The sequence below is a fragment of the Antennarius striatus genome, chromosome 3 (genome assembly GCF_040054535.1).
Source record: "Antennarius striatus isolate MH-2024 chromosome 3, ASM4005453v1, whole genome shotgun sequence".
Classification (NCBI taxonomy): domain Eukaryota; kingdom Metazoa; phylum Chordata; class Actinopteri; order Lophiiformes; family Antennariidae; genus Antennarius; species Antennarius striatus.
In genome coordinates, this window is record NC_090778.1 from 12,897,405 (window position 1) to 12,924,644 (window position 27,240).

General features: G+C 38.6%; 1 protein-coding gene across 1 annotated transcript in view; it reads right to left on the reverse strand.

Moving 5' to 3' along the window:
* Positions 1-20,717: 20,717 nt before the first annotated feature.
* The window catches only part of rtn4r (reticulon 4 receptor), a 69,633-nt gene continuing 63,110 nt past the window's right edge, over positions 20,718-27,240 (reverse strand). The window contains exon 2 of the mRNA XM_068311111.1: positions 20,718-22,719. Coding sequence (XP_068167212.1) covers positions 21,338-22,719 — 1,382 coding nt within the window. The 3' untranslated portion in view covers positions 20,718-21,337. The remainder of the gene's footprint in view (positions 22,720-27,240) is intronic.

Here is a 27,240-nt window from a genome sequence, read left to right on the forward strand (position 1 = left end):
AGTATTTCTGTTGTATGAGGACCAGAAAGTATCCATCTATCTATCTATCTATCTATCTATCTATCTATCTATCTATCTATCTATCCATCCATCCATCCATCCATCCATCCATCCATCCATCCATCCATCCATCCATCCATCCATCCATCCACTCATACTCATGTGTTCACATGCATTTTGTTCCATCCAAAATAAAGAGGGAGAAACTGGGCTTTAGGCTTCCTTGTGAGTATATAAAAAATTGTCTAAAATGATGGATGGATGACAGACAAATGGACAGATAGGCAGGCAGGCAGATGGATTGACAGACAGGCGGACAGTCATACTGTAGGTAGGTAAGTAAGTAGGTAGGTCCAAAAGACACACTGGTTAAGTTCAGGCACAAAAACAAACTGGTTTGCTTTAACATAAAATTAGTTTCACTTGGACTAAGTCTGGTCTCTTGGGTTTTGTGTGTCCCACCAGTCAAAGCCTGACCTCCAACCCTTGTACTGTTTAATATTGACATGAATATTTGCAGTGGAAATGTGGTAAGGTACATACATACATCCATTTTACTAACCCCTTTATCCGCTGTCGCGTGGAGCTGGAGCCTATCCCAGCAGGCTTGGGCGTGAAGCGGCGGACACTCCAGGCACAACGCTAGTGCCTTGTGGAGCAACACAGAGACACAGACAAGCACGCAGGGACACACTCATGCCTACGGTCAATTTAGGACTGGCCAATTAACCTGAAGAGCATGTTTTTGGAGGTGGGAGGAAGCCAGCGAAACCGGAGAGAACCCACGCAGACACGGGGAGAACATTCAAACTCCATACAGAGCGGAATGCGAACCCGGAACCGCCTTGCTGTGCGGCGCCAGCGCTATCCATTGGCCACCGTGCTGCCATTTGTTAAAGTGCTACACTTATTTTCCAGTGAGAGAGACAGCACCTCTATCATTTCATCCGCTGTGGCGGGTCATGTTGAGCCGGAGCCTATCCCAGCTCACTGAGGGCGTGAGGTGGATGAAACTCCGAGTGCTACGTCAGTGCACCGCGTGTTAGCAAGTTTGATATAGTAATTACACTGAATTCAATCTCTCAGCAAGAGAATCAGAAAATGAGGAACACAGTCAAACAATTGAAACACATTTGGTCAAGATATACAGTTATGAAGGGCTTAATACTGTATATTCATCAAGACACCAGATCACTACTGTCTTGTTTACAGTTTATCACGTAATATTAAAACAAATGCTTTAAAGATACGTATTTATTGACACCATGAATATTTGATGAAAAAAAGGTATTTGTTTGTAGTTTCTGTTTTTGTAAATATATTCAATTTGCAATATAACAGTGTAAACACAGAACACCTTTGCAACACTTCACCTTGTCATGAAATTACTGACATTTAAGTGTGTCTGATTCACAAATGGTGGCTTGAAGCCAGTGTTTTACTAATTACACAAATATGTTTTGTGTTTTATCTGCCCAATCTCTCGATAAATCAGTAAATGATTCCAGTTGATGAGTGCTGGGTAAAAGCTTATAGTTCTTTAATATATTGTTACGGGTGGAGGTATGTGGTGTTATGTTTATGTTTCCCCTTGGTTTGTATTTGTGTTCACTGATCAGTCCCTCTCAATAGGTTTCACCTGTGTGATCAACCGAGGCCTTCACAGCTGAAACCAGTTCATCATCAATCAAGAACTCACCAATCATCTCTCCCCTGGTTCTCTATATAACTTTAGTTGTTTGCCTTGTGGAGAGAGGTGGCAGCTCTCATTTTTGGCTTGTGTTGTTTGTGTTATCTTGTTTTCCTAGCCTTGTTACAGTTTTGTTATAGTTGCTCTTGACCATGTGTTTGCCTTTGTTTGATATGTTCTAACTTTGCTATTTTCTTCTCTCCCATAGACGGGGCCAGAGCCAAGAGGTAGGGAATTTAGTTACACACCTGCAGGTATACATCGTGTTCCCACCTCACATAGTCAATCCACTGTTATACACACTAGTTAGAGTGCTGGCACTAACCCTTGTATTCTTGGGGGCACTATGGTGCCTGTTTTGTTAGGGTTAGTTTAGGTGTTGTTTTGGTAGTAAGGATTTAGTTTCTTTTGGGACTCTTATTTAGTGACCAGTGCATAGCTCAGGGGGTTGGGGTCTATGTGTGTCCGTGCTCTGTGTCCCGTGGAGAAGTTTTGTTTTTTGTAAATCATTGTTAATTAGTCATTTTGGTTGTCCTGCCTCCTTCATTCGCACCCGCGCTGTCTTGTGTTACGCTGGTGGCCTGTCCATCTAAGGAGGGCGTAACAATATTCTATTCCAGAAGGGTTTGTGGTGTAAGCATCTCTTGGTTGACCTAGCACTGCTGATGAATATATCTGCAAAACTCCCGATGGTGTTGCAACAGCAGTTTTATTGAAAAGCCATACCCACTGAAATACAAGTTAAGCTATTGTTCTGTTTTTTGTTTTTGTTTTTTTCTTTTCACGAAAAAAATACCGTTCACTATGTGGGTCCAAGAGAAACCCCTACTGCTTAACATTGTTGCCCTCATTCTGGGCTACACCTTGACCACTCTGGAGAAGGGATGGTCATTGTTCAGCTCACCAAAATATTTCAAAATTTTATAAACTAGTTTTAGTGACATTTTTCTTAGTACAGAAAATAAATGAGGTACATTCAAAACACAGCCTTGATGGGATGAGTTGATGACATCACTCTGCTATATACGCTATATATATATATATATATATATATATATATATATAGCCCTCGTTACTCATGGTTTAAGTGTTCCAGGAACCATATGCGAATAACAAATTCTGTGATATAGCGACAAACTATCTTATTATTTACGGTAATTGGAACATTTATGAACCCTCCCCATACTGATATTAAACCACCTTCTATCTTTATTACCTTTTCCCTTGCTTTTATCGAAAGCACGTTTGTGTCTCATAGAAGTCTGAGACTCACTGAACGTAGTGTATTTTGGGATGCTGTCAGTCAATGGAATGTGTGTACAATATCACGTGACAGCCAACCAAAAATCCACGATGAGCTGAAGTCGCGATTGTGTGAGGATTCACTGTATATAAGTATATACAGTATATATATACTAGTAGGAGCCCGTGGAAATTCCACGATAAGACAATTTTATCAGACTTCACACCAAACATGAAAACAAATATATTGGTATTATAAACCAAGCGCACTCAACGTAGTCAAAAATCAACCGAGTGTCCACCGCCTCATGCCCTAAGCTAGCTGGGATAGGCAACAGCTCCCCGTGACCGGCTGTGGGGATATATGGGGCGGATGTGGTACCAATGGATGCTTCGAAACCCACAATCAAGGCTAACAAAGAAACTGCTGTTAGCCCGGTGTTCCAACATCCGTAACCGAAAACTGCTGTCACAACCGGAGATCAATGAAATACTACAACAATACTACGGCAAGGGGGAGCCAGGACGCCAGGTCAGCTGGGGGATATCACCCCCCCCCACACACACACACAATCCGAGATTGGGTACCAAGCCCCAACAGACATACACGGCCTCAATACAAGCGCTGCTGACCTGAGAAGGAAGATCGTGACCCAAACCTGGAGCTTCCAACAAATACCAAAGCTAAGTTGTCAAGTACCTTCAGAAGATCTGCTAGAAGATGTGAATGCTGCAATAAGACCTACAAGCTGATCCACAGTACAACAACAGTAATCCTCGAGATGCTGGGATATAATATTAACACAGGGCATAACAAACAATACCCTCCATGGGGAGAAGTCAGCCAGCTAGGAACATGGTGAATAAAGGGGTACCCAGGAAATCTCTCCATACCTGAAGCACTCTAAACTGCCAAACAGAGACTCACGGCTCTGGCTACGGCTCTGAAGAGATACACCAAGGAGATTGAGGCCAGGAGAATAAACAAGACCTTCTCCACTCAACTAGCAAAGGTGCACTCTCAGTGGCCATACATACTGGCTAAAGAAGCTGACAGCACTCCATGAGCGTCTAGCAGCACAGATGAACATTGATCAATATATGAGTGGGGCACAGAAAGGAGTTGGTAGTAACACCAGGGGAGCCAAGCACCAGCTACTGGTGGCAGTACACAGAGACTGTAAGAATAGGCAGCTAATAGCCAACTTGTGCACCAGAAAGTCTACGATTACCAGAAAGCCTACGATTCAATACCACACATGTGGATACTGGAATGTCTGGAACTGTAGAAGATCAACAGCACACTAAGAGCCTTCATCAAGAACTCAATGGGAAAGTGGAAGACAACCCTTGACATTAACTCCAAGCCAATTGCCCAAGTTAATATCAAGTGCGGCATATACCAAGGGGATGCATTATCACCACTGCTGTTCTGCATAGGCCTGAACCCCCTCAGTCACATTATCACAAAGAGCGGCTACAGATACCGATTCCAAAGTTGGACAACAATCAGCCATCTCCTCTGCATGGATGACATTAAGCTGTATGCCAGGAATGAGCGAGAAATTGACTCACTAATCCACACCACCAGGATCTACAGCGATGACATAGGGATGTTATTCGGATTAGACAAATGTGGCCGGATGGTATCAAGAAGAGGCAAGATGATCAGAACTGAAGAGGTTTACCTACCAGGGGGCAGGATAGGACACATCCTCTCCTCTCTCTTCCTGTGGTACATCTGATGTGGCCGCAAGTGCTCTTACTACCACGGGGACCACAAACTGATGCTAGATAACAAACCGGACATAGTGGTGGTGGACAAAGAGCAAAAGAGAGCAGTGGTGATAGATGTGGCGATTCCAGCTGATGCCAACATCAGGAAGAAGGAACATCCAAAAGATTGAAAAGCATCAAGGGTTGAAATATATATATATATATATATATATATATATATATATATATATATATATATATATATATATATATATATATATATATATATATATACATATCTGAGAGTCTGGAAGGAAGCGGCATTATGTCCTATTAATGAGTCATGTAACAGATTGCACTTCCCAAATTGAAATTGCAGTGCTTTGGCTAATTTTGCCTTTGCCTCGGGGATCAATAAACTATTCTTATTCTGATTGTGTTGCAAGAACACAATGTATTTTTCATCCTATGTAGGCTAATCTATCATCAAGTGTGGGCACAATAGGGCAAAATGAGACATTAAAGCTATGAGCCTAAAAATTAAAACAGAGGACAAGAAAAGGACATAGCTGCATGTTTAGCTTTGGGAAATATTTTTCTTTTTTCTTATATGTTTCTTTTAAATCTTCTTCTGAAGCACTTTAGTGCTTCATCTGATGTAAAATTGTGAAATGTTTGAATGTGATTAAAGTGTTTTTGAAAAAAAAAATCTTTTACCTTTGTCTAATTCAACCAACGGGGTTGTAAAGAGCCAACAGGATGTACTACCAATATTTAAATGACTGATTTCCACTTACCATATACAACAAAACAGGGTGATGAATATTGATAAATTATGTCATAAATGGTTGGCACATTAAATGCACAATTTTCTTCAATTACATTCGAAAAACAAATGCACTCATTTATAATTAGCATGCCTTAGGGTAAGAGTCATTAATACTAATGGTTTTTAACCCTGACATTGCAGAAAATTAAATCCTGCTAGACTCTTTCATCAAACTTGACTGACACAGAAACAAATACTAGAAGCAACGGGCTTTAACTTCAGGAAATAGCTTTCACTAGAACAGTGATTTGTTTGATTTTTATTTTATATTCTGCAGTGCCACATACTGTACTTTAGAGTTGAGTACTTTATGTAGACGTGTTTTTGTACACCTACCCCACAATGTATGATGTAATTGATCTTACATGTTAGTTCTTCCTCTTCTTCTTCTTCTTCTTCTTCTTCTTCTTCTTCTTCTTCTTCTTCTTCTTCTTCACCATCATCAAGTTTCTGGAAAAAATGCACAGAAATTGTTGATACCTCTCGGTTAATGAAAGAAAACCCCACAATGCTCACTGAAATAACTTGAAGCTGGCAGAAGTATTTTAATAATAAATAAGAATTCTCAGAAATTCACCAGTGAAAATCAGAATTGTGGTTCAAAAGAATCATTTTGAAAACACACGTGAGAGACACGCCTGGACAATAATGATAACCTTAACTTGGTATTTTGTTGCGCAACCTTTATGAGCCAATCATTTCAATCATTTTTTTAATTATCAATGAGACTTATGCGCTCATCAAATGGTATTTTGTCCCATTCCCCATGAGCAAACTGCTCCAGTTGTGACACATTTGAAGGGTACCTTTTCCAGACGGAATGTTTCTAATCCTTCAACAGATTTCCACGAGTATTTAGATCTGGGCTCATAGAGAGCCACTTAAGAATAATCAAATCTTAGCTGCCATCAGATGTTAAAAGACCAATGACTGATGACTGATAGCAAGCCTTCTGATACGAGGGTAACCATTTCTTTCCAGATTGTCTAGAGATTGAGAAACCTTGCACAGATTCAAGACACACTGTTCTCACAGAAGCTTTGTGGATTTCCAATATGTCCTGTGGGAAATTCCAGTCTCACTTCTTTTTTTTAATGATTTGTTTTCAACAGTGGTGTCCTCCTTGGTCATTTCCCACAAAGTCCACTTTGGCTCAAACAATGACAAATGGTGTGATCTGACAATGATGTACCTTGATGTACCTTGATGTACCCATTATTTTTTTTTGTAGGTTGCACTCGGCTCTTTTGTTACCATTCAAATTATCCATCTCTTCAATTTTTTACAAATTCCTCCTGCTGTCCCGTCCATGGAGGCTATCCAAAGGCCTATCAATCCATTTGACTTGTAAACATTCATTCAAGGATAATCATAACCCCGGTGGACAAGCACCTAAACAGATGTTCATGGAGGTTGGCCAAATTTCCGAATAATAAGTGCAACTGTAGTTACAGGAACATCAGGTTGCTCTGAGATGGTCTTATAGCCTTTGTATTTAACATCTTAATTTCTTTTTAATCTGCGGAGACAACTCTGTCTTTCGCTTCCCATGGTCCATGCTCAATGTGGTACACGCCATGTCACCATACATCTGGGTGAATACTTGTCACCCTTTTATTAGGCAAACTGGCTGATTACAAGAATGTTGTAGTTTAATACAGGTTTTACAAGTTTAATTGGAGGATACACCTGAGTTCAATGCATTTCTGTGGCACATTATTTTCAGTCTCTTCTAGGTGCACTGATATTTTTGTCCATGTCTGTTTCATTAATTTGTTTTTGAAAATGATTATGTTTAACCACAACACTAAAGTGTGTTCAATTGTGAGTTTTTCTTTCATTAACAGAGGGGTACCAACAACTTTCTCCATGTGTGTATTCACTTAGCAGCTCATCATAATAGCATAACACATAATATCATCAGTTTTGCAAACATTGTTCTAAAATGGTTACACATTTGTCATTACTTATTGATTAACATTTTTTTCTTTTTATTGTGCTGTAATGTGATTATTTTCCTATGGGACATAGGATATTTTCTCCAAAATGCATCAGTCAACCTTTCTGTCAGCCGTTATATCAAAATAACATGAAATTGTATTTAATATCAGTGAAAATTTACAACAAAATGATCAAATGGATAATTTATCTATAATATTGGTCCCATACAGCAGGAAAGAAAGTCTAGCTGTGCAGCCACCAGCCACCATATTCATATGGAACATTACAGTAATACACAAATACAACACAAAAGTTTTTAACACTACCTAGATTGATTTAGTATTACAAAATGAACATTGGGTATTGTATTTTAATCAGTTGTTAACTGCCCAAAGTTCAAACTCGGGTGAGAAGCTTGTGAGGAAGATTCCTATAAGAGTTTTGCTCAGCTGCTCCTGTGAGGATCCAACCTCTCTGTCCATGATTCCCAGGTCAGCTGCTTGAAGGAAGAAGCTGTAATGGACAATTACAGATCAGAGGGGAATGACGTTGAGACTCTGATCCAATTTTAAGCATTTACATGAAGTACATTTTTCTGACCACATCTTGGTGTATACCCTGAGCAGAAACAGATCCAATGAAAAATCTTTGCATACATACATACATTGATCGGATCCACTGAGGTTTGACAGTGTTTTTCCTTGTATTTTTGATAATTATTCATTCATTAATGTTAATTTTTCCAAGTAAGAAGATTTGGTTTAAAAGAGGCAGGCAGGATGAGTAATATTATTTTATTTATTGTATATCCCCAAAGGGAAATTAGTGGCACACTCTAGTGTTAATAACGTGCATATATTAGTGTGGACATTCCATGAACACACAAAGACACATAAGGGGCCTGTACACGTGCAGGGGGAGTTAGGGTGCGCCCAAATGAGCAACTTGTATGGGGGGACGGAGCATTGCTCAGCGGTGCCTCGGCAGTGCTCCTAGGGTGAGCTGACACCTCCCACTGTCGGCTCACACTGCGGGTGTTTTTGGGTAAGAGTGGGAATCAAACCGCCGATCTTGGAACACTGGACGACCCGCTCTACTTCCTGCTCTACCACTGAGCCACTGCCGCCCCCAGGAACAAATAAAGTAACTAATTACTTATTGTACCAGAGTGACTTGAATAAAGCAAGGTCTCAGTCTCCACAGACATCATTTAACACACCCTCCCAACTGGTTTACTATTTGAGAAGCAATAATTTCTCACATCTCCCTCAGCTTGTCAATGCTGCTGCAACCCTACACATGCATCCACATATAGGCTTTGGAAAGGGGGTTCATGAGTTTTGCCCATCACTACCTAATGCCTCTGCAAATAAATCTGTAAAGAGTGATTCAAGTCAGTGCCTGGAAGCTAAACCCAAGCTCCTGTATGTTCTGCAGTAGTACAGTCAATCCTCCACAGAAGTCCTGCATGATAGGGAATAACATTTTTTATCCTCTACAGTCATTGTATACTGTGGATTTATGACTATTTAAGAGATGATGATATGATTTTTAAAATTTTCCACATTATAAGAAACATCCATCAATACCTGCTGAGAATAGTGTCTCATCCAGTAACATGTTTCTGCACAATAGTTATGAAACATATTTGTTTTCCCTAGCTATCCATGTATACTAGCTCAAGCTCAAATAAGAGTAATGTATGCATGCCTCTGAAACAATCAGCCTTGTTTATCCAGAGCCCCTTGAATCTCCAGGATCAGAAAGTTTGCAATGAATTATAATTTGCTAAATCCCTGCCCAATTTATTTCCTCAACTCTACACGAACATCGTAACAAATTGTGCCACTTTTTGTGCCACCAGCTGTTAGATTGAGGTAAAAACAACAGATAGGAATACATGGAAGACATGAGGAAGTTTTATTTTGTTTGTTTATTTTTTTGTTTGTTTTAATTGATGTCTCTTTCCTAGTCAGTCTGCCCTGACTTTCCTTACTCCTCTTTCCTAATTAAAAAAAAATAACTTCTAGGTGCGCTGTAAGTGCTTGGTTAATATAAGAGAAGAGAAGTTTTTTTTTAATCTAGTCCATGTAGGCTGCCTTAGCAGAAGGATTCATTTGAACATTTCTTGGTTTGAGTTTCTTGTCACACTTGAGTTACATTTGGTGTTAGTGAAAATCTGTTCTTTAAGTGTCTATGAAGTTGTTATGAGAGGACAGATCAGTGTGGGCTGAGAACACAGATGCATAGTTTGTATCTCAGGTTCTCACAGAGGAACACTAGTTCAAACTAGTTCAAACCTGGCCTTTTTCAGGAATGATGATAGCAGATGGAGAACTGAATTATAATGACGTCACTTCCTAAATGTGTTTTCTCAAAGTGATGAATTTCTTAAGCAACAGTTACTGCTCACAAATCTGCTTTATGTTATGTCTATATTCAAAATGATAAACAATTGGTGATAAATATGCCAAGCTTTAGGTATGATGGAAAATGTAACCTGATTTTGATGCAAATATTATGAACAATTAAAGCAACTGCTGGAAAGGCTTCTTGTTATTTTTCCACTTGTTTTGTATTTCTGTGTAAAATCTAATAGATCTCTAAAACAGCCCAGCTCTGCACGAACATCCTAACAGGCTTCAGTTCCCTATTTGGTTTTTGGTTTGATCTTTTGCCAGACTCTCAGACTAGTGTGGTGTTTTGATAGGATTATGCATCTTTTTTGATCTGAGGATGCCAGTGGCTGAGAATAGAATTTTCTTCCATGACACATTCAGTACTTTCCTTTAACATTTGGGATCAGTCTTATGAACTGGTCATTCTTTCTCTTTTATTAAATCTCCCTTGTTTCCTTTTTTCTAAGTTGTCTACATACAACTCTTTATAGCCTGTTTAAAAAATACAGTTGTGAGGAGAACATCTGGCTGTGAAGTAATATATCGCACACCAGTATGTACCTCTCAGATTACGCTTTTTAATCACATCCAGACTAGCAGGGTATTAGGTTTTGGCTCTCATCGCAATGACAAAGCATTACATTAGGGCTCGTTTGTATAGGATACACATCACTAAATGTCCCTGTATTTGTCCCTGTATTTGTCCAGAAGGCCTCTCTGCTGTGAGTTTATCGTAACACCTTGAGTAGATGACACACCAGATGTTAGTAATCTCACACCGCGAAGCCTGTGACTGAGACTGCAATCAGATAAGGGAAAAAAACGAAAGGATTATAAGTGGTGACAGTGGGTAAAAGCCTATACATACGACTGTGATTATTAATAGATGGTGACTGTTCTCTTTCACTTCCATCACAGGCTTCTACATGTACAGTATATTCTATCTGATCTAAATCTCTTAATAAAGCATATAAATTTACAGCCCATATGTGGTGCAAGATCATTCCTTCTTGCGAGTTTGTAAGGTCCCATTGAGAGGGTAGAGGCGTGTGGGCAGGTTAATGATACAGTATCAGCTCCAGAGCAGTTTTTAATCACAAATAGACTAATGGGTTTGGCTGAAGTCACTCCAGTGAACAGTGCTCGCTCCTACCTGCCTCTTTCCATTTCTGCCTTTTTTCTCCATCCTTTTGCAGTTTCTTCACTGTCTAAACCCAGAATGAGGAGATTTAGAAGAACCTCACTGTTGAACGGTTACACAATGATGCGGATTAAAAGGAATCAGTCGTATATAGAGGAGTAAACAGCAGGAAGGATTCACCCAGTGGCAAGAAATGATCAAGTTATTGGCAGCAGAGGAGCAGAATTACAAGCAAATCCTGGTTACAATCCTGGTACAAAGGTACTGAATGCTTTTTGATTTTGTTTACATGTCTACAAACTACAAAAAAAATGGCCTAAGTATCAATGATGTTATTGATAGAAATCAAGAATATTATATGGTAAATATCTCGTGAAATTACTATAAAAAATTTTTTTCTTCTTCTTTTTTCATATATTCATTGTAACAGACGAACAGATTATTTTTATTTTTTTTAATTTTTTTTTACTTTGAAGCCCCGTAGTCCTGGAGGCACTGGAGACCTTTCTTTAACTCCCTAGTGCTCAAACATTTCTCTCCATTATACATTGAAAATTGAAGGCAAAGAGGTTTACAGAAATAGCATCAGTCCCCTTAACCCCTGAAGTACATCAAGAAGTGTTGGTTTGCATAGCTCTCCACAAAGATGACTTTGCAGTGGTTAGTACATGTATCTCCCATGTTTGTCCTGGGCTATGTTTCAACCTATAACTTATAGGTTTGGAAGGTGCCTAGTCTTCACGAAAAGACTCAACATTTGTTTCAGTCATTCTATTTAGGACATGTGTTCATTTTTTCATCTGTTTGGTACTCAGCGAGACAACTCACCCAAATGTATATCCTGTTTATTAATGCTCTTGCATTTGCAACACACAGTCATGGAAATCAAAAACATGTTATTTTACCATAAACAGCAGCAAAAGTGACCTGGATCTGCACTGTGGCTAAACAAATTTGTGGGCAAATTTTTGTTTTCCTAAAAAATTGCAAATATCAACATTAAGAATTTCTTCTGAGCACAAGAAGGTGTATTTTGTTTACTCATATACTGCACAAACTGTGTGCCTGAAGTGACAGTCCAATCTGAAGTGTGGATGAATCAACATATCCATTATACTGTACGTAGTGAATAAACCCACAAGGTGAAAGCAATTTATTGGCGTCAGTCACACTCAATTTGAATGACAAACTTTCTCATGTGCATATTTCATCGTGGTCCTGAGGAACTGACTGCTTTGATTTTCAATTTTTTAATGTTAATGTCTTTCAAAATGTATATTTTCATTAGTCAAGAGTAAGCCATTGCTTACAGCATCACTATAAGACCTGTGCAACTGAATGTAACCAAAGATATCAGGTAAGTGGGGATGTGGGCCTTGGCTCCTTTAAGACAGAATTACCTTCACTTTCTGGACATGAAAGTAAAGGGAGTATATTGAGCTGAGTCTTTGAGTCCTAGGCACAGAAGTCAAGCAACACCATTTCCAAGAACTGAGGATAATTCAACAAACAACACTTAGAAAAACACCAGACCACAGTGATCTTGCTTCTCAGTTTTGGAGGCTAATTTTTTAAAGAACATTTTTCGCCAACAAAATCATCCAGGTTACAACCCTATACCACCAGATATTACATAAAGGAAATAAAAAAAAGAAAAGAAAAGACAATTGAATACAAATAATTAGCTCCACACTTTATCGTCTCACATTCATTTTGGCTGCATGATGTTCTAATGTTACATTACAATGTATTAAACGGTCAGAGCTCTGGTGGGTGCTGTGTAAGATGTTGCAAAGATATATGGTGGACTAACTAACGGACGGACAAATGGACGGACGAACAGACAGACAAAAACACAGACACACAAACACTGACAATCACAATACATCACCACTTTGAAATGGGATGTAACAAGGCAGTCACAGACTGCAACATCCGGCAACACCTGTGAATTGAAAAATTTTACCCTGACCTACTTGCTTAGGTCAAAGATCCAAAGCTGTGCTCTAAAATTGTGGACAGCTGGCTTGGAGAACGCTGCACACTGGCATGCTACTGTCTAACATGAAGAGCCCTGGGTAATACAATGTTGTCGTGTGTAAGAGCCAAACCAATGGAAAAAAAGAGAGTGAGAGCAAGTGTACATGGGTAGAATTATTTTTAATCATATTAAGTTGGATCATTAGATGGGCCCATTTACATAGTGCTTTCATGAGGTGTATGGGACAAAATCCTATTGGATATCAGCCTAATCGTCTGCAAAAGCTCTGCCGCTTCCAGATGCAGCTTTGGTGGAGACTGAGTGCCCCAGTGACGGCTTGGATTTGAATATATCTGCCGCATTAATTTGGCTGAATTAGGATTGAAAACAAATTGCCACTCTCCATTCCCAAATCCAGGAATGATTGAGAAATAATGAGTAGCTCAACCCACATAAATGGTTCATGAGATTATCACCCTCATTTCACCACTTTCCTGCCCAGGAATCATGTCACAATGTGCAGAATTATCATGGTGAAGCATTCTAGATTAAGTTCTGATGTACATCAGAGATTTTCTCATCAGGAACATGTTTTCATTTGTAATGATAATCTAACATCCAATGTTTTGTTTTTTTTACATCTTTTTGATATGTATTTTTCAAACAACATTCTGCGTCACTGTCAGTGTGTCTTTTAATATGAGAAAAAATAGTGTGCTTCCTTGGCCAGTAAAAGCTTCATTTATAGTCCACTCCAATTCTAAATATCCAAAGCTTATCCCTTAGCAGCATTTCTTGTCATGATCGCACTAATGTAAAAAAGGGAGTCATCATCATCATCAACATTCAAAAGAGGATCATGATAAAGGTCCTGGTGATGTGACCTTATGAGTGGGCTCTGGGCATTAATCTAGTACAGTCACAATTCAGGAGTTTGACCAGGAGACCACTGGCGTTAGTGAGGATTTGTGGAATTGCAATATTTTAAACCCTAAACTCAATAGGATAAGTTAAGTTCTTTCTTTTCATTGAATCTATTAAATGATTTTTGGGGGAAATTTAATAATTCATATTTGTAAGAAATTTACAGCATTAGTTGTGCATGATTAAATATTTGCCTCAATTTTACTCATATTTCTTTTTCAATGAATGACTCAATTAGCTTAGAATGCTTTGCCTGCTTAAAGCCTTCAGATGATTATTACATTTGACTTTTCTGATTTCCCATAATTTCCATGCAGTGTTTACAAATGATACAAATGTTTAACAACCTCAAAGCCCACCAGACACTTGTTTGAGTGGCTGATTCGTATAGATATTAGTCGGAGAGTCTTTTCAAGCGTGAATTAGTATTTGTGCTTTGGGAGTGATAGGAGAGTAAGAGCAGTAGAAGTAGAGAATGACAGAAATAGACACGTTGAGATAGAGAGAGAATATGAGTGAGGTTTGATAGAAAGAGGGCATGATAGCATCAGAGCATTTAGTATGCAGAACAGAAGGCAAACACTCTTAGTCTTTCTGTCGAAGTCTGGGACTCCTCTGCAGTGAGCAGCCTAAACATTCTCATAAGCCTTCCCCTTGAGCTGTGAACTCACGTATTTCAGTCACATTCACTGAAGCTGAGGAAAAACATGCCTTCTTACTTATGATCAAAGCTTCGTTTTTTTCTTGAGGAGACATGGAGTGTCTGAATCTGCATTAGGAGCTGAAGTTGGGTCATTTTCAATGAACTCAAAAGACATCCAGATACAGGCAGTGATCTATTCGTTTTTGTTAAAATGATTTTTTTTGCTTAAATGAAAGGATTTTACATGGATAAAGCAGCCGGCATGATATAAAAATGATATCCTGAATGATATTAAATGTCCTTTTCCTGGTTAAATCACATGATCCTGTAGCCTAAGATGAATAGAGGATAAGTCTGCTCTGCAGGATAGGTCTGCCCTTCCTTTTTAGATATTATGATGCATGTTGATCTGTGTTGAGAAGTTATTTAGATATGTGTATGAAAATTGTACAAATAGACATGATTAAGGGCTGTTACGGGCAGCAGGGTAGCACAGTGGGCAGTGCTCTTGCATCAGAGTAAGAGGATTGGATTGCTTTCACTGCAGAGTTTGTATGTTCTCTCCATGTCTGTGTGGGTTCTCTCCTGGTTCTCCGGCTTCCTCCTACCATCAAAAACATGCAACTTACTTCGATCACCGTGAATTGTAAACATATGTTTTGTATTGTCTTTTATGTTCCATCTTGTGTGGTTGTGATAGAAGTAATGTATTAATTTTATTATCTTACAATATTGAAAGTTATATTTTTTCAGCAGTTGTAGTTCTGCAGGTTTGAACCTGCCTTTTAAAAGAAAATGAAAGTGCCTGAAACTACATGGATCTAATGTCCTGTTTTCGTATCACCTGCTGGAATAGCAACTAGGGTTGCATATGTTGCATGGTGTGTGGCAGGCAAAGGAAAGGTCCGGGGCTTCTGCCCAGAGAAGAACAAAAATCAACAACAGTTCTTCTTGTCTTGGTATTAAGAAGGTTTGTGCTTGTACATTGTGCATTTCATAGTGATATTTTGGCAGTCTGATCGCTAAACCCCTCCATAGATCACATGATACCATTATTTGCAGCTTTCTCACAGTGACAGGGAAATGGTTGTAGTAGTGACGATTATAACGTTTGAGAAAAGCATTAACATTTTACTTGACTTTTTTACAATCCCGCTTCAAAGCGGTGATGTATTGCAATTGTCACTGCGTGTGCTCGTCCATCCGTTTGTGTACCCGATATCTTCGCAACTGTTGCAGATAGAACGATAAAACAGAAAGCACATTACTCGGGCGGCAATAGGGGATGAAAATGAGATGATGACCTTGACCTTGAGAAAACATGGTCAAGGTCAAATTTCAACTTTTGCACACTCAGGAGCCACATAACATAGAAAGAGAGAAGGGAGGACAGGATGATAGAGACTATAGATCAAAGCTAGTGCTTTGATCTGTTAAAGTAGCTCTGATCTTTGACCTACTGTACGTGAGTAGATCAGAGTAATATTTTGTATTCAGAGGTGTCACGGGATGTTGCAGTCTGTGACTGCCTTGGTTCTACTTTCATATTGTATTTGTTAATTTCTTAAATATTTCTGTGTATTAAGATCGCAGTATTTATTTGATATTTGTTACTTTTGACTTTCAGCAGCTCGCTGAATGTAGTGATAGATTTCTGATTAAATACAATAAACAGCGTACAATTACTTTGAATTGTTCAATAATCCTTGACATTTATAAAACTTTACAATAAAAAAAAGATATTTAGTTTTAATATCTATAATTTCTGTTGGGTTACTCTTCCTAAAAAAGTGCTTTGAAATGTCTGTTGATGTGATTAAGTCTTCTTCCTTTCCTTTCGGCTATTGCCTTCAGGGGTCACCACAGCGAATCAGTTGCCTCCATCTAACCCTGTCTCCTGCATCCACTTCTCTCACACCAACTACCTTCATGTTGTCTGTCACTACATCCATAAACCTCTTTGGTCTTCTTCTAGGCCTCCTGCCTGGCAGTTCAAAACTCAGCATCCTTCTACCAATATATTCACTATGTCTCCTGTGGACATGTCCAAACCATCTCAGTCTGGCCTCTCTGACTTTATCTCCAAAACCTCTAGCATGTGCTGTCCCTCTGATGTACTCATTCCTGATCCTATCCTTCCTGGTCACTCCCAGAGAGAACCTCAGCATCTTCATCTCTGCTACCTCCAAGCTCTGTCTCCTGTCTTTTCCTCAGGGACACTGTCTCTAGACCAAACAACATCGCTGGTCTCACCACAGTTTTGTACACCTTTCCTTTCATTTTAGTTGAAACTCTTCTATCACACATCACACCTGACTCTTTTCTCCACCCATTCCATCCTGCCTGTACACACTTCTTCACCTCTTTTCCACACTCTCCATTACTCTGGACTGTTGACCCTAAGTACTTAAAATCCTCCACCTTCTTGATCTCTTCTCCCTGTAACCTCACTCTTCCACTTGGGTCCTTCTCATTCACACACATGTACTCTGTCTTGCTGCGGCTAACCTTCATAACTCTCCTTTGGTGTTGATGTGATTAAGTACTTAACAAATAAAAATTGATTGAATGATAAATTGATTTGTGAAAAGAATATCTACTCTCCACCAATCTGTCGGGTAAAACAAATGTCATGAAATTTAATGTTCTTGAAATGTTTAATTGAAAGATTTTATTGTGATTTGTTTCATGAAAAAATCATGAAAACATATATTCCCATTACCACAAGCTCTAAGTAGAGTTTGTGAATGATCTATCTCTGATACTGTCCAGATTGTTTTCATTTTAGAACAAAAGGCCAGAACAGAAAACAGCCTAGCAAGCGCTGTTTGTGTAGTTGCTTTAGAAGGGTTGATGAGCTAACGCCAGGCTTAGTGTTCAGTGTATGAGACAAAGTAAGCAGAGCAGTCACTTGGGAAACACACACACAGCAAGTTGCTGGGTGTAGCTCCGCGGTACTCTGGCATCACGCCCGGAGTTTGCCCCGCCTCACGTCCTAAGGCAGCTGGGATAGGCTCCAGGTCCCTGTGACCCGCGCAAGCAGATGAAGCGGCTAGGAAATGAATGGATGAATGAACGTTGCTGGGTGAGGAAGGCAGCCAGAAATCACAGCAGGATTATAAACTTGCGGCTCAGGTGAACACAGGGGTAGTCAAAGTCACAGATGACATATGCTATCATGAAACATTTGGCCAATTGGTGGCCCATGACATTAGCAGCAAGCTGGGACTATGGTACCATTAAGGTTCACTCCTGTCATTGACAACTGCCCTCAATTTAAGCGTATATGCAGCGCTGAAAAAAAAACAAAAACTGCAGATTAAGTGTTTTCCACAATTGTTGCCTATGGATGACTGAAGAAACAAGGTTGATAAATTGAAGAGTTGATGAGATGATGGTTGGAAGTTGTGCAGTGTGGACCATTTGTATTAGCAGAACATCAATTGGTAAAACAAGACAAGGCAAGTTATTTTTTGTATAGCACATTTCATGTATAAAAAAATTAAAGTGTTTTACATTAAAATAAAAGAATACATTAAAAAGTAAAAGACTAAAAGCATAATTTAAAATTAAAAACAAAGAGAAAACATTGAAAAGGGTCTTTAAGACACTGAAGATTTGGACACCTATATGAAATCTAGCAGTAGTCCACTTTTCTGGGCGAGCAGCAGAGTTCAAAATGATCTGCAGGAGTGTTCAAGCCAATAATGTAAAAAGAGCCAATAACATAATAAAAGACGCTAGTATAATAAATTTGACTTTCTTGAAATGTAACATGCCAATAGCATAACTGGACAATAAAGCAATAAAACTCCTGAACCACTAATGTAGTAATTTTTGGCTAATGAATTATTACATAATTGGACTGATAAAAATAAAAACCAAAAAACAAACAAACCCTAAACCTTTGCCAAAAATTATTTCGTTATCGGTTCATGACGTATTATACTATTGGCCAGATATGAGGTTATTGGCTAGTTATTACGTTCCCCGTTACATTTCAGAAAGGCCAAATTTATTACGTTATCAGTTGGTATTACATTATCGGCTGTTGTTACAGTATTGGCTTCAAGGAGGCTATATGATTTTTTTAGGTAGGCCAGTAAAGATGCTGTACAAAAATCAAACCGACTGAAGATGAATACATGGACTAGTTTTTCCACATTTTGCTGAGACATCATATATTTTATTCCCGAGATGTTCTTCAGGTGATATTAGGATGATTTAGTAATAGCTTTAATGGAGTCCATCACTACGTGCAGGTCTTGTAAGTTCTGTGGACATCTGTTTACAAGTTATTGTTTAATTCTGCTGATAATTTAACAAACCAACTAACATGACCTTCTCATTGACAAAAGTATCAACATCCAAAATAACCACATATTTGATGGCAGGAATGGCTGTAATCTGTCTTCATGTGTTGGCGTGCCAAAGGTTTGAAGGAAAAACTGTTGGATGAATCTGTTGTGACAGACTGGTTAACACAGTGCAGTTTGTTTTTAATCATTCTTTAATTCATATCATCCTTATTATACATGTTTTATTGCTTTGGTGTAAAGAAAGAGTAGCAGGCCCTTATGGGAATAGGTTATTTGAACATATGAACGGGGCTCAGAAAGTGAGTGTCGTTGAGATGATTGTATGAGCAGATTACCAGCCACTCGAGTAGAGGTTCTCTATGGAGGTTTGTTGATTTTCCCTGTTGATTCCTATTCATGATTACAGTAATATCTTCAAAAGACTCCTTCAGCCTTCTTAAGTTTCAGGGTTAATCGACCAAAATGAAAACCTCCACAGGTTCACAGACAAAATGCTTTCTAATCCTTTCACTGAGAGCTGTTGAAATCTTGACTTAATTTGGGATAGAATACACTGTAATTCTCTATATTGTACTGACCTTTGTTCACCATGGATTAATGACTAACTAAGTATTTGTGTATTTCAAATCCTAAACTAATTTGTGTGTAAATGTTTCATAGTACAGTGTGCCCTTGTCCTTTTTTTGGGTAATAAGTTCCAGGAGCCACACACGATTGAGGAATCCGCGATGGACATCACGATCTAGTCATCTTATTATTTACGGTGATTTAAACATTTATGGAAACCCCCCATACTGATACTAAACCACCTTCTATCTGTATTACCTTTTCCCACACTCTGATACACTGAGTCTCACGAAAGTCCGAGACTGACGGAACAGAGCGGAACCGGATGCCATCAGCCAATAGAATGCACGTACGGTGTCATGTGATTGCCTACTAAAAATCTACGATGAGGTGGAGTTGCAATCATTGATGCGTGAATGCGCGAGGGTGCACTGTATTATTTCACTAGAAAAGCAGTGCTATATATATATATATATCCACTGCTTCCATTTGCAAAAACAAGATGGCGATTTGTTTTACATTCATCATCATCATGCTGCCTGTGCAGCTGTATATTAATTATTTATGTAATATATAACATGGATACATGCTGATGGTGGATGTTGATCTTGTTTTAAATGGCATATCTTAGCATAAGCATTTATTTGCTTGATCTTTCAGATGGCCTTTTGAGGAGATGAACAGAAGTTGCTTCCATTTATATCCACCAGGCAACTGCATGTTTAATGTATATTATGTTCCTAGAGAAATGGATCATCTACCATTGTAAGGGAAATTCAAGCTCTTTTCACTACAAATGAGCCCACAGAGGGTCTTCACTGGGATATGTCAATTACCGTCCTGATGAGGGTGAACAGAAAGCAAACAAATCATGCCCGAAGATTTGACAAAGCCGTCAGTCACCTCTCTCTAACACATCTGAAAACAATGAACAAAGCACAGTGGGCCAAAGTTCTGTTAGGGTGGAGGCATACTGTTTGGCCGTCAATGGGTACTGAGATGAAATCAAATTCATTTTGAAACCAACTTTTCTTTCGGGCACTGTGGGCAACAAAAAAAAATATTTATTACGTCATTTTTGTCTTTTTAAAAAAACATTTTTTTCATAAAGTTCTTATGAAAGTATTTAAGAATTTACAAGAACCCAATTTAAAGCCTCAATTTGGGTCAAACAAATTGTATGCATAAGAAAGAGAAAGGATTTGAGAGGATGGTGTTTATGCAGTCTGTCATACTGCAAAGTACCACACAATCAAACAATCTACGAAATAAGAACTTTTATTCATAATATATTCATACTTGTACACAAGTAAAATAAAATCCATATCTATGGTACCATTGCAATGTCCATGAACAAATTCAACAGCATTATTTTGGTAAATGCTGTCCATATATCCTTTCTGTCATGAAAATAGAAATGAAATTGAGGGAGGTAAAACATTTATTTTTATAAACATAAGAAAACATAACATTACCTAACAAATGCATCACTTTGAATAAATAATGGCAGGAGATCATTAACTTCATTAAACTGACCCAACATTCTTTTTGTGCATTCTGTCTCCAATTTCTTGTATTATTTTATTTTATTTCTTTTTTTTTTTGTCTTTTTCATTCTTCCAGTGGACTGTCTAAGCAGTAAAAGCTTTTGAGAGGAAAAAATGGAGAAGTCTCCAAAGTGTAGCTTAGACACAGTACGGTTAAGTACATAGAGAACAATTTTGGGCACAAATTCATTATATACATTAGATTTGTAGTGTTCTGTAAAGGCATCCATTTTTTTAAATGTACTCTAACATCCTCATCATTGTTTGTCCCGTGTTGGGTCCATGAGGCTTTTCAGCTTTTCAGTCACTGTCTATTGCAGATGTCACTGCATCTTCTGTTATCATTGTCATGAGCATCAACAATCTTGAGTCCTGTATTCAGAGTGAGACTGGGAGTTCTAAGACATGGCTAGAGATATCCAAATCATGGGAAAGAAGAGATAGTGCAGCACTTGCAAAGCAGAACCCTGGCCTTTGATGCACTGGGTGTCTGATTTGGGCTTTTTAATGCACTTCTTTTTCTTTTTGTTTGATGCTGTAGATGATTCCAGATTGTCTATAAGGTCAGGGTTTAGGTTTTCCAAAGACTTGTCCAGGGTGTTGGTTAAGGTTCCCAAAGGTCCATCATTTTGCTTGTTCTGCGTCTCATTTTTCATTCTTTCTGGCTCCTTATATTTCGTCTTAGAAATGTTCTCTTTTTCCTTGAGAGGGTTATTAGTAATTTGACGGCTCTTGCCAGACAGGATGGAGGACTTGTCATTGTCTCCAAGGCAACACCTAGGAATGGTGTCCCCAAGAGGATTTTCAGTAGAAGGTAACTTCCCAGACTGTGTCTTGGAGCTGAAGAGATTGGTCTGAATTTGAGGAGTTTCAACACACCCTTCCAAATCCTCATTTTTCAGTCTTTTCAGGTCTTTTCCTGCCAAGAAGTCAGGAACATTGCACTCTAACTCAGAGCTAGAGCCTTTGAAACGTTTGAACCAGTCCCATAAGGTCCTTGCCCGACAGTCACAGATCCACTGGTTCCCATTTAAACGCAAATACTGGAGGGACACCAGTGGGTCCATGGTCTCCCCTGTCAAGATCGTAAGATTGTTGAAAAATAAGAACAGAGATTTCAGCTTACCAAGATCACTAAAAGCCCTAGGTTGGACATAAATCACTCGGTTTTGGTGCAGCAGCAGTCGGTCAAGATTGATTAAGCCTCGAAACATGTTGTCTGTTACTATCTTGATTTTGTTATTGTGCAGGTAGAGATAGGTGAGGTTGGCAAGGTCCAGAAAAGTGTCATCATGCAGACTTAGAATGTTATTATCCTGCAGATAAAGGTACTGTAGAGAGAACATTTCTCGGAATACCCCAACAGGGAGCTCTGACAGGCCACACCTGTGCAGATGTAGGGTGTGCAGCTTAGTTAAGCCTCGGAAAGCTGTAGGGCTGATGATGCGAAGGTTGCTGTTGTCTCCAATGTCCAGTTCCTCGAGTTTCTCTAAGCCAAAAAATGCTCCAGCTTCGATATAACTGATATTGTTTGAATAGAGCCAGAGAACGGTAAGATTGTGGCACAAGCTGAAGCTGGTGGACCTCACTACCGTCAACTTGTTGCTCTGAAGAAATATCCGCTGGCTCCGCACAGGAATCTCAGTAGGAATGGAAAACAGTCCTTGTTGCTGGCAAGCCACAGTAGGCCTGGGCTCACTATAGCACACACACTTGGCAGGGCAGCTATCAGTTTGAGGCACAAGGTTCAGCCACATCACCAGAAAGAGGAGTCGCCCCCCTAAGGAGACAATAAAAAAGTGGATTAATGAATAATGCATTAATATTTAATATGACACTTTTAATATAATTGGAAAAATGTATGAAAATATATGCATTTAGGTCAGAATTTCATATAAATCAACAGTTGAAAAAACACCATAATTTTTAGTCAAGGAACACAATTAAAGAATGATTTACAGGCGTAGCACTCAAGGGATATAGACAAATTTGTTTCATATATTTGAGAATGAATTGGTGTGAGCACCATTCACTATGCATAAGTAGAGATGACCATCTGAAAGGTATTTCATGAAATGTGAGGTTTGTAACACTGCTATGGAACAGAAATTCCTCTAAGACTTGGCCTAAGAGAGTACAGTGACAGCAGACTCAGAATTTGATGAATTGATGTTGTGCAAGTAGCTTACTCCATTTAGGTAGTCACATCTAGCACTGCCTCAACATTCTTAAGACTGGTATTAAGCATTGCATTGGGAGATGAAATATCATACAACACTGAAAGACTAATGGCTGGAGCCATGGGAGCAGGAGTGTTATGGAGAACTGCTACAGCTGCACTAGACAGCAATGATTGAAACAATTTTTTAAGTCCAGCATAAAGAGGTGACATACAAGAGATGTAGTAATAGCGAGAGTGAGTCTTATATATATTCCTATGTTTGCCCTGGAGGGATCCATGTTTAAAGATGGGCATATTTTACATTTGTTTCCATTAATTATTTCTGCTGGTCCTCTATCAGAGTATAAATCAACCTGCAGCTCATTACCATCATAAGTGGAAAGGGGTGGAATACCTCATTCAAACTATCACCTTTGACAATGCACGATTGTAAGTACAACTGAGTGCATATGCCAGGGCTCACTCATTCCTTCTTGTAGTGATTATGGTGTCAAAGTGTCACAGGTATGTCTTATATCAACATATGTGACAGGTCTTCTGACTTCCTGAATTCTCTTCAATGTCTGTCCTGAGCGAGTATTTCCAGTCTCTGCTCCCATGCACTTGTGAGGAATCCCAGGCTTCTGGGTGTGACAGGTAGTGGGGCTGTGGAAAATGCATGAGCTTCACTCAGTCCTCACGCCATTCCTACTCTCCGTTTCTCATTCCCCTGCATGTGTTGTTGTGCAGCTCATCTCTGGACCTTGTTAAATGGAGCTCTGGTCTGGCCTGACAGCAGCCCTCTGCTGTACTTTCTCTCCAATCTCCCTGCTCTACCGTCAGACTACCACCGGAAAGCTGTCAAGACTTTCTACCATTTCTGCATCGCAGCACATTTCCCTCACCACTGCCTAACAACAGCAAAATTTTATCGCACAACACGCTTCATGTATCTCATCTGCCATCTTCTCTTTTTTTGCCTCTTCTGTCTATTCATTAACAGGCTATTTCCACCCACGCGTTGCATGTCTGATTTCCTCAGCTGTTGGCATAATATGTCTGGTTTCAGCATCTGTTGAATGACAGCACAAATCTCATATTGTCATCAACTCAGTCCCCATAATTATTTGCTCATGAAAGGCTTCTTAACATCTGCACCACACTGATTACATTACCATACAGAATAAACATATTATCCCAAGTCATAGCTTCAAGACATTGTACGAAAACAGTTTTTCAAACGACCTCTGCATGACCTCAATGGTAGACCTCTCACCTTCTGCTGTGTCACTCTCCCATTATACAGTACATTATGCACGTTTGCTGTCTTTGGTTCTAAATCTTTTCAGTTTAATGTTTGCTTTGTTATCAAGGCTGCTAATCCAAAAAAAGGTTATGCAAAATATGATTTCTTATTGCCTTTTGCCAGGCTTCTGCAGTTGAAAGTCATTCTGTATCTACAGCTGCAAAGCAAGGTCCCAAACACTGTTTCTGCTTCATACCCTACCTATGGCCTCTATTCTACTATACTAAATAGTATACATACTAACTATTCTAATTAGTTAGCTTTCTTTCTCCAGTTAGCCTGCTAAAATTCATCTACAACTTTACAATTCCCGCCCAGTGCAATCCATGATTTACCAACACAAAGTCGTTACGTCACCACGTTGATTTTTGACAACGTTGGGTGCACTTGGTTTATATTACCAATACATTTGTTTTCATATGTTTGGTATAAAGTCTGATATTATTGTTTTATCGTTGAATTTCCACTGGTTCCCGCTAGTTGCCCTATAAATTTACATACAATCTGACTTCTTCATGAAAGCAGTGGCATCAGAAAACATGCAGGCAAAAAAAACAAACATAAGTTTGTGCATTTTATGATAGTTATTTTTATTGGATAAAAGTATAAGGACCCCTTATTCTGCTGTAGGCACTGCAATGTCCACAGAGGGTGTATGAGGCCAGCACATTCAGAGGCTATATTTTTAAAGGATGGTTGTTCTGCTCGGGGTGCTGATAACACAACAGTGACGTCTATATGTGAGAGATGAATCACAGTAGGTCTGTAGCACAACCTTATAGTCTCTTTCTGAAATACATTAATGTGTTGCTCTGAGGCAGGTCTGTATTTAATATAGTTATGTTGTAAACCTCCTGTGCAAGCCTATGAATGTAATGTGAATCCATTCATGCATTAATAAACTGGTTTGACAATTTGACAGCTGCATGAGACCCAATTTTGTCACAACCAAGGAAACTATTAATTAGTTTGAGAATTGCGAGCACAGGACTTCAAAATCACACAAAAATGTTTTTAGGAGTGGAGAAAAAGATATAATTAATTTCTTTTACTAAGAAGTGTAATTTATTGTATGGTATTTATACTTCAGTTAGACAGAAAAGTGACTGAAGTTACCATCTTTTTATATTAATTTTTATAGTGCTGTTCACATCTAACTTGAATTTGTCCATTTGGGTTTCCTCTCTTTGCTCTATCCTCTGGCAGTTTACATGATTGGTGGTAAAGTTGACTATTTGTTCATGCTTAATCATTATTAAATTTTGCAATGTTAGCTATGTGATTATTAGTCATGTTTATGAGTTCAAAGATGCCATGGTGGATTTGAAGAAAGTAGTGACGTGTTCTTGTTACTTCAAAAAATCTTTTGATCAACATTTCCTTGAGCTTCAAATGAGTGTTTATTTTTAAGCTCATGTAAATTACTCCTTTTAGGTGAGAAATTGCAGCCTACAGTAACACTGTCATAGTAGACCAGGAGAATATTCCATTTATATTTGCTTTGAACCTCTTTTCCCCCATAAGCCCATGAAAATGTTTCTATTATGAAGAAGATATGGTCCTTCCTTTCAAGAGCATTATTGAATCGCAGTGGAATTGGTTGGTATGACACCTTCATATGGAGAAGATAATCAGTAGGTCACACTGGCTTAGCACATTCAGAATTGAAGAAGCTGCTTGGATGAGAGGTGAAATGTTTTCAATAAACCTCAACTAAGTGCAACTGACAGTTTGCTCCTCTTGACAAACATTTGTCATATCACTAAACAAGTATTTAGAATAAAGGAATTTTATTTTATTTTTTTCAGTTTCAACACTATTGTTCTTTCCTTTAAATCGATATATATATATATATATATATATATATATATATATATATATATATATATATATATATATATATATATATATATATATATATATATATATATATATATATATACATATATATATAGTTTTCCACACTTTTAACAGTAGGCGGCACAGTGGAAAAAAAAACAACATCCTGTGGATTGGTTGATTATAAATTGTCCATAGGTGTGAGTGTGTGCATGAGTGGTTGTCCGTCTTTGGTTTCGTGATGTGCTAGCAATGTGTCCAGAGTGTCTCCCTGCCTCATGCTCGGAAGTCTGCTGGGATAGGCTCCAGCGGTCCCTGTGACTTGCAAAAGCAGAGGAAGCGTTACGGAAATGAATGAATGTTTAACAGTATATTTATATAATGATGTCAAAAATTGCCTTCTAATGGTGTGTTAACTACCCCAATGTGATATTTTTGAAGCAAGCACACTCATCCATCCATCCATTAATCCATCCATCCACATTCTTGTAAACAACATAATCACAACTGGTACACCATAGATGAGAAGCCAGCTCAATGCGGGTCTACATGAAAGACAAACTATAATAATAACTCTCACACTTACACACAATATGGTGTAGACCAATTCACTTAAACTGCATGTGCAAGGAAGATGGAAAGAACCCACACATACGTGGAGAGGATGTACAAATTAAACACAGAAAGGAATCAAACCTGGTACCTTCTTGCTGTGAGGCATCACTGCTACCCACAGAGCCACCGTGCCGGCCTATATTCAATCATTTTCAACGAAATATTAGATGGCTTTAATGATAATTATTAAACCAAATGCCTCTCTCTCTGTATCCCAACGTAGACATAATTAATCTTCAACCCACTTCTTGAAATGGTGCTGCAAATGTAGTTTAAATGTACAGCGAAGCACAGAAAGACACATTTTTACTTTGTGCTTACAACATTGATGAACCAGATGCCATGATTTTAAATAAAGATGCACATGTAAAGATTAAAAA